Genomic DNA, 12,157 nt, shown 5'->3' with positions numbered 1-12,157 from the left:
AAAATATAGAGGGCTACGTGCAAGAGACTGCACCAGGTGTGTGACACTTTTTTCCAAACTGAGGCCTTATTAGCACAGCATAAGTCCAAGAGACCGTGAATTCAGAGTAACTAGTACTTTCCAGAAAAGCATACCTATGTGCATCATTATCCTCAAGATTCAAATTCTGAAGCTCAGCAATCCCATGAAGGCATCAGGTGTGTTACACCTGGGGGTCACAAACTCAAGGGACTACAGGACCCATGCAGGTACCACGAAGAAGCAAAGTGGGCCAGGTGCTGTGGTGAAGACCCATGAGGCCAGCTGCACCTCCACGGTCATTAGAAATTTTATTTATCTGTCTCCGGAGAGAAGCATCAATGCCAATCCCAGTGAGGAAGCCTCTGCCCTCAGGACACGGGTCTAACCGAGTATTTCAAAATGTGACAACAGAATTCTCTGATCTAGTTTTAACAACGGATTTATTTGCCAGATCCCCCAAAAGCAACATTCAGAAAGTACTGCCCCACCCTCAGCAAGAATAGTTCTACAAACAACTTCAGTCATCCTCTCCTCCCTTCCTCCCCAGGGCGAGCCTTTTCGGTGTTAGCAAGGCGGAGCACTGACACGAATATACCTGCTGTGAGAGGCAGGTGGCGCTGTTGTTCTGCTCACACCTCCAGCAGGTAAGTAGAGCCTTTTCTCCCTCTTTTGGTAGAAATGTATTGAAAATTTTTCTTAGCAAAATATTTAGCCCTAACCGGTTTGGCTCAAGGGTCCCAGGTTCAATTCCGATCAAGGGCATGTACCTTGGTTGCGGGCACATCCCCAGTAGGGAATGTGCAGGAGGCAGCTGATCGGTGTTTCTCTCATCGATGTTTTTGGCTCTCTATCCCTCTCCCTTCCTCTCTGTGAAAAATCAATAAAATATATTTTTTAAAAAATGTAAAGATCCCTCTGCTCATCCCATTTCAGTTCTCTCCTGTAAAAGTACAGAATGGAAATCTTTTCCCTTAGTTGTGATCAAAACACTGAGTACTGAAGAATATCCGGTTACTTTTAGCTGCTAGGGTTATATACTTACAGATTGACAGAGGAAACTGAACCTCAAGTTCTGCTGCTCCCCAAAATGTGTAATGGAAGAGAGGATTTGATTAGAACAGCTAAAAAACCTGATGGTCATTCCAGGCTGGAGCAAAGCAGCTTTTCAACTATCAGTGGATCCTACGTTGCTGATCACAAACCTGCAGAGATCCAATATGATGTGAGTCTCCAATACAGACTGTATTTTAGAGAGCCAGGAGAGAGAGCTGAGGCATGGGAACAGAACAGAATGCTGGTGAAGGCACGAAGCAAAGAATCCCACGGGGTGTTTAGTGCCATTTTCATTTAATAAGCCAGGAGGACAGCAACCTAGAGACCGTGGCTGTGATCATAGTGGGATGTTTCTATGGAATCGCTGTAGGACACATGACTGGCAGCTGGCACCCACTGTCTCACTGTGCAGGGTGAGACCTATGGCTGGGGCGTGTAGCGCAGGTATTTCTTGCCAGATGGGAGGTCTTTGGTGAAGACTCCTTTAGGGAAGAGTTTCTTGGCTTCCTCTTCAGGGATTGTTGGGAGGACCATCACGCTATCTCCAACCTACGGACAGACATGGAGAATGGTGAAATCCAATGGTAAAGCCTGAAGGCGAGAATGAACTTTAGATCCCCAGGTTCTCTGACTTACTATGGTCCTCCAACATGCCACGCTCACCCTCAGGTAAAGCTTCCGGCACTAGGCCCCCCTGACAGCCAGGCAGAAAGCCAGCCTTCCCACCACAGTACTCCCCTTCTCCCCTCCGCTCCCCATTGTTCCGCGCACCTAATACACTATAAGCTAGTTTATTGTCTGTCTCTACCACTGGAACGTGAGTCTAAGAGGTCTGGAACTTTATTGTTCATGGCTATATCTGGACTCAATAAATGTATGCTCAGGGAATGGACACAGCATTTTATCTGATACACTTATCAGAAAAACAAAAACTGGTATTCAGGTTAGCATATTTTTAAAAATGTAGCGACGTTAAAATATTCTTGTGATATTATCCATGTCTTACATATTGCAGAAATCCTAGAGATTGTAAGCTTGAAAACAAGTGTCAGAATTCTACAGAGGTTTAATGAAGCTTAAGAGAAGAAAATACTTCAGGACAGTAAGACACCAAAAAGTTTTACAGCCAGGACTTAAGTGGCCAATCTAAGTTTTATTGTAAATATTTTGCCATCAGGGAAGGATTAAAGTTTTTTAAAAAAATCCTTTTATTAGGAAAGGGTATCATTCTGACCAATTAATCTGCCCAAATAAGCTAAAAGCTAGAAAGCAACATGGGAGTTTGTGTTTTATATAAAAGTGTTAAAGACCTTGAACAGCAAATCTTAAACTCAGCCATGAGGAAAAATCCTCCCAGTGGACTTGCGCGCTAGACACAGAGAGCCCGAGGGTGGCCACTGGACATTAGCCACACAGGCCTTTCAGGTGTGCTGGGGACCTGCCCTTTAGCATCTTTACCTTCCAATCAACCGGGGTGGCAACCCTCTTTTCTGCTGTCAGCTGGAGAGAGATAACTACTCTGAGAATCTCGTCAAAGTTCCTGCCGGTGGTCGCGGGGTAGAGGAGGGACAGCTTCAATTTCTTATCAGGGCCAAAAACAAACACCTGTAAACACACAGACACTTAAATAGGACAAGTTCTTTGATATGAAAGCCTCTTGGAATGCTTGCCTGTCATGACAAATGTTCGAAGGTATAAACACAAAGCAAACAAAAAAATTCCCCAATATCTAAAATGGCACACCAAACGTCATTGGGGGGCAGGAACCCAGACACTTCTTCTCCATGTCATTTCCCTTTTTATAAAAATATATTTTTTTTAACTTTTCGATTACAACGACCTATAGTATTGTATTAGCCTCAGGTATACATCAGTGTTCATGTTATTTTTCTGCACTTAAAAGGAGATTATATTTGGTTCTGGTTGTCCCAGTAAGAAAAACTGACATGCAAACTGAATCCAGGAAAGGGCTCCGGCTGGTACTATGTTAAATAGGGGTGATTATCATAAAAAATAATACTAAATGGGAGTGGATACTGGCCCTCACATAGTTGTACTTTTTGCAGATGAGGAACTAAGTTTGTTTTCAGGACAGAACTAACCAGAATTCAAAACCAGAGCTGCCCAAGGACGAAGGACATGACCCATCCCATTAAAGAGAGGTTGTCAGGAGAGATATAGGAAAGATTACTCAATTCTAGAAGTAGGTTTCCATAAGCTATGAATTACCCAGCTTAAAATTTTAGCTGAAAATTTAGCATGAGCATTACACATAATCAGTGAGATTGCTACCAGTACAGTTATTTCCCTGAGGAAATATGTAGACATTAACATATGTTCGCCTATTTCCTCTAGGTCAGTGGTTCTCAACCTTCCTAATGCTGCGACCCTTTAAAACAGTTCCTCATGTTGTGGTGACCCCCAATTTCATTGTTACAAATTGAACATAATTAAAGCACAGTGATTAATCACAAAAACAATATGTAATTATACATGTGTTTTCCGATGGTCTTAGGCGACCCCTGTGAAAGGGTCGTTCGACACACAAAGGAGTTGTGACCCACAGGTTGAGAACCGCTGCTCTAGGTGCTCCAAGCATTTACATGGACATACAGCCTGGCCAGTCATGAGGACTCCATATGGACTTCGATAACTCACCACACGCGCCGTCACAGGCATGCCCTTCTCGTCCTTCTCTGCTGGGTCCAGCATGCCCAACAGGATGGCGAGGTCCCGATTCCGGTCATCGATGATGGGAAAAGGTAACTTTTCTGTGGGCTCCTCACAGTTGTAAGCATTGATATCCTAAAAGGCAGGTCAAAGGGGAAAGAGAAATCTAAACCAGGCACATCCTCTGAATTCAATCTGTTGCAAGCCATCCTATTGCAAGACAGGGAAGAGGACCATAATCATAGTAATTTCTCTAAGCAATTTTAATAAATGAACGAACACTCCCCATCCCAATTATTCATTGATAGGAAGAGCAATAGGGTACTATATTTAGGTTATAAGCATAGCCCCTTTTCTTTCTTCTTTTTAAATCCTCACCCGAGGATATGTTTATTGATTTTAAAGGGGGCGGGGGGAGAAACTCTGATGTGAGAAACATCAATCCTTTACTTTCTGCACAAGCCCTGACTGGGTATTGAACCTGTAATCTAGGTATGTGCCCTGACCAGGAATCAAATTCGCAGCCTTTCAATATATGGGATGACGCCCAATGAGCTGAGCCACTTGGCCATGGCTAAGCATTGACTCTTTTCATGCCCAAGTCTGTTAAAATGCAGCTTGTTTTTACTGCTTTAAGAAAGCAGCAATAACCTCTTCAAAAGCCGAATAGTATAGTATCAGATACCAATCCAAGGTACCTCTGGGTTTCCAAATATAAAAACCATCAGAAATAATGCATTCCTTAAGTCCATCACATCTGGAAACAACACCACATGCAAAAATAATTTTATAGATCTGATCCCTGCCTCAAAAACACCCTGACTCAGACATTAAGCTACCAGAAGAGAGATATTAAAAAAACAAAAACAAAACAGAACAGAACACAAAACTCAAAGGAAATATAAGAATGGAGAGTTGAACACAGACTTCAAGGACAAGTCAAAGGTAAATCACTAGAGTGAAATCTACACAGAAAACAAAGCATTTCAAGTCTGAACTAAAGGACAAGGTTGTACTTGCGTCCTCTCTTTCACCCCCTCCAGTAAAACTTCATTTATTTCTACTCTACCATTTATAACCTCAAAGCACAGCCACAGAAACGTTACCTTGCTCCAGGCAAGATGGTCTTCAACACTGTCTATTGAAAGGGCAATCAGCTTAACGTTCCTCTTGGCAAATTCAGGTGCCAGCTTTGCAGCTCTGCCAAGCTCTGTGGTACACACAGGGGTAAAGTCCCGAGGGTGGGAGAAGAGGATACCCCATCTGCAATGGAGGCAAAGGTCACAACTGAGTGACAAGGTTATCACCAACAGCATGCAGAATGGGAAGTCACAAATCTGAGGTAAAAAATGATGTTCTTTCAAAAAATGAATGCTTACAATCAAGATGACAAATATTTTAAAAAACTAATTTAAGGGTGTTGCCTCTTTTGAGCCATCCTGACTCCTTTTCAACTAATAAAACCTGTGCTACTCACACCAAGTAGCTTATTAAAATAACTTATTTTCTTCTTGCCCTCTTCTTTATTTTTTTTTCCTAACCACAGCCCAACATTCAGCTCCAATAATGGGTGTTCCCAAAGTCTCTGAATCCAAACGAACAGCTGATTACAAGAACAAACAGATTATGTAATCTAAAATAAATAGGCTGGTATCCTCTATTTATATGTAAAATTAAAGTTGACACGTGGCTTCTTTGAAGTGAATGGCTATGAAACCTTTTATAAGACAGCTTTACAGGACACCCAATATTTGCACCTTGACAAAACAGCACTCTCAGAGTTTTACCTATCTCTCTCTCTTTTTTTTTAGCTGTCACAGCTTTAAAAACAAACAAAAATAACAAAAAAACTTTATTGTTGACAGTATTACTATGTTCCCTTTCCCCCCATTGACCCCTTCTAACCCCCCCCCCACTACCCACCCTCCCCCCCGGCCTTCACCACACTATTGTCTGTGTCCATGGGTTATGATATATGCATACAAGTTCTTTGGTTAATCTCTTCCCACCCACCCCTGCCTTCCCTCTGAGACTGACAGTCTGTTCCAAGCTTCTAGGTCTCTGAATCCATTTTGTTCATTAGATACCACATATGAGTGAGATCACATGATACTTGTCTTTCTCTGACTGGCTTATTTCGCTTAGCATGATACTCTCCAGGTCCCTCTATGCTGTCTCAAAGAGAATTTTACCTATCTCTTCATTTGTGGTTTCTTTTTCTTCTTGTTTCAGACCAAGTAGGTAGAAACCTGATAAACTACAATGTAGATTCTAGAACTACAGATTTTTAGGTAAATACTATTATCTAGAGCATCACGGCCTGAAGTTAAACTTGTAGAGATTTTAAGCACGCTCTTTAAGCTGAGCCACCAAGAATCTTTGGAGTCCCAGTTCCTTCTCTGTGGTGACCATGGAAACTACTCTACTGAAAAGGGAAATTTAACTCTCGGTTTTCCACACTCCCAGGGGCTTACAAAATTAAAGCAGGACCCTAACCTAGATTACTAGATCTAGCTTAGATGCCAAGCTGAGCTCACCAAGTTTGCCAAGTTCCCCGAAGCACAAAGAACAAAGCAGAAATGAAGGTACCCCGTTCCACTCACATCTGTCACTCAACTCCAAGGCTCCGGGAAAGGAAAAGACTTTCTTACAAAAAGGATGGAGGAGGCTATGGAAAGACTGGGAAGGAAGGTAATATCTTTAACACTGTGGAGGTGTGTGGTAGGTCTACTTTTTAAAAAGGCAACAAGGGGGATACATATCTTTTGTAATAATGTAGTTTGAGTAAAATGTAGGCCTTAGATTCTATGGAAAAGGATCTGTCTGTTTAGGGTTCAGACGAAACTTTTGAGAAGAAATGTTAACGGGGTGATGAATTAGGCAAGTCAGGCGTTTTCCTTCCATTTCCAGTCAAGAGACCATTTCTCTGAATCACTTCACACCCTCTCTCCTTCCGGAGAAACCAAACTCCAGTTTACCACTCAGCTAGGAATAGGAATAAACTCTGGCATGTCTGACTGTGGCCTGCCTTCCCCTCAGAGTCTCCCCACTGCTGCTGGTGAGAGTTAATTACATGATCCCATTTCCTTCCTTCCTCATTTTCAAAAGACAATAGGTTTCCTCCTTTAAGGGAACAGTCCCTTCTCACTAACCCCCCAGAAAACTTCAGGAAAACACACGTTTTTGTTTAGTGAAAAAGCTGTGAAGCTGCTTACACCACATACGTAAAGAAACAGTGATTAAGGCTCAATAAACTCACCAAACACAGTCCCCAAACCTCTTAGTTGTATCTCATTGTCTGGGGGAGTGGAGAGGGGGATGGAGTAGATGCCTGTGAAATTTTATGGTTATTTTAATTTTTTTCTCCCCCCCCCCCCCCTAAAAAAACAACACCCGAAACAAAAATTGACAGTCTGAATTGAGATTGCATACAGAATGGAGTTTGGAAAATATTATATTAGGCAAAAATCCATGTACTATAATGATATAAAGAGCTCAAATGTCATTTGGGGGTGGGGCCGACTTGTACAACCTTTAAAAAAAAATACATATTTTTACTGATTTTAGAGAGGAAGATGGAGAGAGAGAAACATCAATGTGAGAGAAATACTGATCAGTTGCCTTCAGAATGCACCCTGACCTGTGGCACCCCAACCTCGAACCTGCAACCCAGGTATGTACCATGACTGGGAATCGAACCAGCAACTTTCAGTGCACCAGATGATGCTCAACCACCTGAGCCATACTGGCCAGGGCTTATATAGTCTTTTATAGATGTGGGTATTTTTCTCATTTTTCCACTGGTGGTTCCCAGAAATGGTACCATTTTTAATCAAATCAAGAGAGATCTAGAGGCCAATAAACTATGGTGATGACAACAACAACAAAACCCAAGAAAGTGGAGTTAGCTGAGGTAGTGACAGCATTTTTACTTATTGCTATAGTAATTATGCTTTATGTTAATATTTATCTTTAATTCATACAGCCTAAGAGTTCTCGTAAGATTCCTATGCTGTGTGGGGGTGAGGACTGAGAGTGGAATGGGAAGGAACATACTCTGAAAAATACCATGGGGTTTTGGAGAAATGCTAATACCTAGATTCTGAGTATAGACTGGCCTTGGTCTGTGTTTCTGAAGCCTTTTCCTGCCTTCAGGGTCCGAATGTTCCATCTCTCATCATTTTCTAGTTGAGCCCTCTCTTTCACAAACTGTTTGTTCCCTTGATGAGAGGCTGGAAATGGACTTAGAGTTGTAAGGGGTTGGGTAACTCCTACTTCTAGCAGTGGTCGGCAAACTCATTAGTCAACAGAACCAAATATCAACAGTACAACGATTGAAATTTCTTTTGAGAGCCAAATTTTTTAAACTTAAACTATACAGGTAGGTATATTGTTATTAACTTAATTAGGGTACTCCTAAGGCTTAGGAAGAGCCACACTCAAGGGGCCAAAGAGCCGCATGTGGATCGCGAGCTGCAGTTTGCTGACCACAGGCCTAAGGTAGAGTCTCTCCCAGGTTCTCTGAACAGCCCTGTCCAATCATTGGTTAATCTCAAAAACTTCCTTCTCTCTATATATACATACCTGGATACCACATATAAAAGGATTCAAACCCAGGGAGGAATTGTTAAGCCTCAGAAGACCACAGGGCTCCTGAACTCCAGAACCATCATGTAACTAGACATGTCTGGGAAGTTTCTGATTGAAACTGAGCAACTTAATGTCTGCAGATCAGGAGCTATAAAACCAGGTATGGTTTTATAGCTTTTTTTACTCCTAGTCATAATGGTATGATTGCCAGATAACAGGTCACCAATTTGTATCACTCTAGCCAGGCCATGTGCTGCTGGGAGCTAGGCGAGGGGGAGGGGCACACCACTGGGAAACAAAGGGTCACAGCGAGCAGAGGTTCATGTGTCCTGGCAAGAAGAGGTCGCTGCAACTGGACAGCCTCAGAGAGCCCTTCCCTCACAGTGTTGCAAGCTCTGGAATGAAGGACACACCTATGCACAGAGTGTTCTTGGTTCCTCCCGAAGTTCTTATCAAATCTTATCCTGGCCAATGAAGGAGGCTGTGGCCAAAAAGTCTTCCGGCCGCTTATCCGGCAGCTGGTGGCTTTAAACTTTACATTTTGCGCCGAGAAGCCTGCAAATCCCAGGCAGCAGGCAGAGCCCTTCGGCCAGCAGCAGTCCCCGGACTCACACCCACCTTCCCCCGGGAGCAAGTTCCAGAACAGAGGGAGGGAGGGGGCCGAGTCCAGGCAGGAGTCCTGGGAGGTGACCGCCGAGGCCGCCGGTTTCAGTCCCCACCGGGCCTGGCTGGATGTGCCACTTGCACAATTTGCAAACCGAGTTAAACAGCAACAAACCCTGCTCCGCACCGCGCTCCGGGTCCCGGGACCTGCGGAAACCCAATTTCTTTCCCCTCCCCCTTCCCCGCCTGGAGCCGGGCTGGCCATGCTGGGGCGGGACGCGGGAGGGAACCCAGTGGCCGCCGCGGGGCAGGGGACGCACAGTGAGCGGCACGTGCAGGAACCGGTGCGGGGAGGTGGCGGCGGGCAGGCACCGAGCGGCCGGAGGACGAAGGGAGAAGACGCAGGGGAGACACCTTCAGATGGGAGCGCAGCCCGAGGCCAGGGCAGGGCGACGGGGTGGCCACTTACGAGTCTCCCAGAAAGTCGTGGAAACGGATGCGGCCGACGGTCGTATTGGCCTCGAAATTGGGAGCCTCGTCCCCGAGAAGGAGACCTCCGGGCATGGCGGCAGCGGTGACGGAGGAGAAGGCGCAGCAGCGACACGCACCCGCCGGCGGGTTCGGGAGGAGGTGCTACTGCGGAATGAGCTGGGCTCGGAGGGGCGGGGTGGGCGGGGCCTGGTCGTTGGAGGGGTGGGAGGGGCCTCAGTCGGCGGGGGCGGGGCGGGGCGGGGCGGGGCGGGGCCAGCTCTGGTTCGCCAGATCGCCGCCACCTCTCTTACCATCCCTGGAGCCAGTGGGCGCTGGCGTGCGTGTCCCTTTAGGTGAGGTCGCCCCAGGCAGGCTCGGGGTGCGCAGCATTAGACCCTGCAGTGTGTGTGCGCTTTGGAGGTGAAAAAGCGCAGCACAGTAGGAATGGGCACCCGGAGAATCCCACAGCCGCCCCAGGACCCCGGAGGCGCAGAATCCGCACAGGAGGGCCACCCACCCACGACCTGCACTCCCGGCTCTGACAGTGTGAGCGTCTGGAATCGGGCAGCTTCAGCCATCATGAATAGTGTCATATCGGAGGATGTGGCAAGATCCAGATGTGTGGAGGACCTTAGGTCAGAGGAAGTGGCTTTCTGATTGCAGCAGAAATTCTCGCACCAATGTTAGTGCTTGAGGGAATGTGACTAAAGTTTTCATTTTTATTCCACTCCCCGTTGCCAGAGCTCATTATGAACTATAAAATAATACAATTATTCTGAAATCTAAATGTAAAATTTAAAACATACTTATTGTGATCTTCTGTCCAAGCACGACTTAGACAAGATGACTGTTCTCTTGGAGCTTTCATTCTAGTGGGGGGAGACATAATTAAATAAAAATATATTAGGTAGCAGGCATTCTATTCAGAGGAATAAAATAAGGTGTACTAGTGGTGACTGGTGCTGCTTTGGATTGGATAGTCTGATTTGGGAAAGCCTCCGGGGCCATTTAGGTCAGTGGTTCTCAACCTGTGGGTCGTGACCCCTTTGGCGGTCGAACGACCCTTTCACAGGGGTCGCCTAAGACCATCCTGCATATCAGGTATTTACATTACAATTCATAACAGTAGCAACATTACAGTTATGAAGTAGCAACGAAAATAATTTTATGGTTGGGTCACAACATGAGGAACTGTATTTAAAGGGCCAGAAGGTTGAGAACCACTGATTTAGGTGAACTACTTAGCACATAGTAAGTGATCTGGAAATGGTAGCTATTATCTGGATGATGATAATTTACACAATAACTCTTGCTTTGTCAGCTAGAAGCGAGGCACTGTGCCAGGCCTGGTGCTGCAATGGAGATACAGTCCCTGCTCTTACGGTGAAGGAGGCATGCATGCAGTAATGATAAAAATGCAGAATAACTGCTGATAGGGGGAGGGCTCCAAATGGTTGGAGTTCAGAAGTTGGGAAAATTCTCAGGCTTAAGGGAGGTACATGGCAGTGTTAGAAGTGACTCACTGTGATTTCGGTTTTCAGCACAGTAATGTTTTCATGTGTGTGGGTGCATGCTGATCAGTTCTCTTCTGAGCAAGAACTTGCAGTAAGATTCTTGCTAAAATTTCTAACCACTCAAGAAAACTGTAACACTACTCTAATTTAATCTCTAAATTAATTTGACTCCAATCTTTGGTTCTAAAAACTCTGTCTTACCTCCTTTTGTAGGGGAGAAGGAGAAGAAAAGGAGAGTAATTTGACCTTGAGGCACTATTAGCAGTATTGTGGAGCTAGACTAGAAGACAAAGCTATTACCACAAATATGGAGAATGAATACAGGAACAGGTTACTGATCTCTGTAAAGAGCATAGTTATGGAACTGACAGTTGTAAATTGAGCAAGTACAATGAAATAAGAAAGAGCCTGTTAGAATTTACAGTGCCACAGACTGCACCCCGCAGTCCTCTTGCTTCTTGCAAAACTTGTCTACTTTAATCTTTGAAACGTTTTCAATTCTTTTGAATTAGCCGTCAACATTTTTTAAAAACATGATTTTTCACAAAAATATCTGGATACCTGCCTAAAATGTCAAGATCTACCCACGCTGGGCCCATGTTCTATTTGGCAAATGCTGGCGGGGGAGTAAGCCACCTTAGCACTGTCTGTCCCTGTTTGTTCAGAAAGTTTTCCAACATTTACTGACATTGTCTATTGTCATTTTAGCTCCCCTCTCACACTATTACTTTTATTAGAGGGGAATTAGGAGGAAAATGAATCCTACCCTAACATGTCCCTATCTCTGTCAACACGGTGAAAATGAAAGGTTGCCTGACAGCCATGTGTTTCCAGGAGGAACAAGGTAGAGCATAGTTCTTTGTAAAAGTAAGAATGATCCTGTGTACTTAATATGCAAACAGAGTTGGAAGAAACCTCTGTACTTCTTGGCCCCTGTGGGTAGTTGGGTTTAACCTCTGCACTCCACCGAAGGTGGGTGCTCTGTGCGCAGAACCCCATTTCTAGAGGGGAAAGATAAGCTGCTCTCCCAAGGGCTGCAGGAGGCGTATTGGGAAAGGAGGAAAGGAGAAGGGGGAGGGAGGCATTCCAGGGAGGGAGGGACCAGAATGTGGAAAAGGGAAAGCTGGGCTTTCTGTGTACTGTGAAAGAGACTATTTAGAAATGAGGAAAACATTTACTTTGCAGAGTGGGTGGAGGCTCTGGGATCAGAAAAAGAAGTTTCCATGCAGATGACC

General features: G+C 44.8%; 1 protein-coding gene across 1 annotated transcript; it reads right to left on the bottom strand.

Annotated features, from left to right (window-relative positions):
* Positions 1-442: 442 nt before the first annotated feature.
* On the bottom strand, positions 443-9,806 carry PRDX6 (peroxiredoxin 6). Its single transcript, XM_081111933.1, has 5 exons — positions 9,407-9,806; positions 4,851-5,007; positions 3,733-3,879; positions 2,533-2,679; positions 443-1,623 (listed from the first exon to the last, which is right to left on the bottom strand). Exons 1-5 carry the CDS (start codon positions 9,499-9,501, stop codon positions 1,495-1,497), a joined length of 675 nt encoding a protein of 224 aa, XP_080968059.1. The 5' UTR covers positions 9,502-9,806; the 3' UTR covers positions 443-1,494.
* Positions 9,807-12,157: the final 2,351 nt, after the last annotated feature.

Source organism: Myotis nattereri (assembly GCF_964212035.1).
Source record: "Myotis nattereri genome assembly, chromosome: 18".
Classification (NCBI taxonomy): Eukaryota; Metazoa; Chordata; class Mammalia; order Chiroptera; family Vespertilionidae; genus Myotis; species Myotis nattereri.
Note: the sequence above shows the minus strand (reverse complement) of the source record. Positions and strands in the feature narration are given on the sequence as shown.

Coding starts and splice junctions, on each gene's coding strand:
- PRDX6 (XM_081111933.1), bottom strand. CDS start 9,501: ATGCCCGGAGGTCTCCTTCTCGGGGACGAGGCTCCCAATTTCGAGGCC. Junction 3,880..4,850: donor ACCATCTTGCCTGGAGCAAG/GTAACGTTTCTG, acceptor CCTGCCTTTTAG/GATATCAATGCTTACAACTG. Junction 1,624..2,532: donor CCACCCCGGTTGATTGGAAG/GTAAAGATGCTA, acceptor GTCTGTCCGTAG/GTTGGAGATAGCGTGATGGT.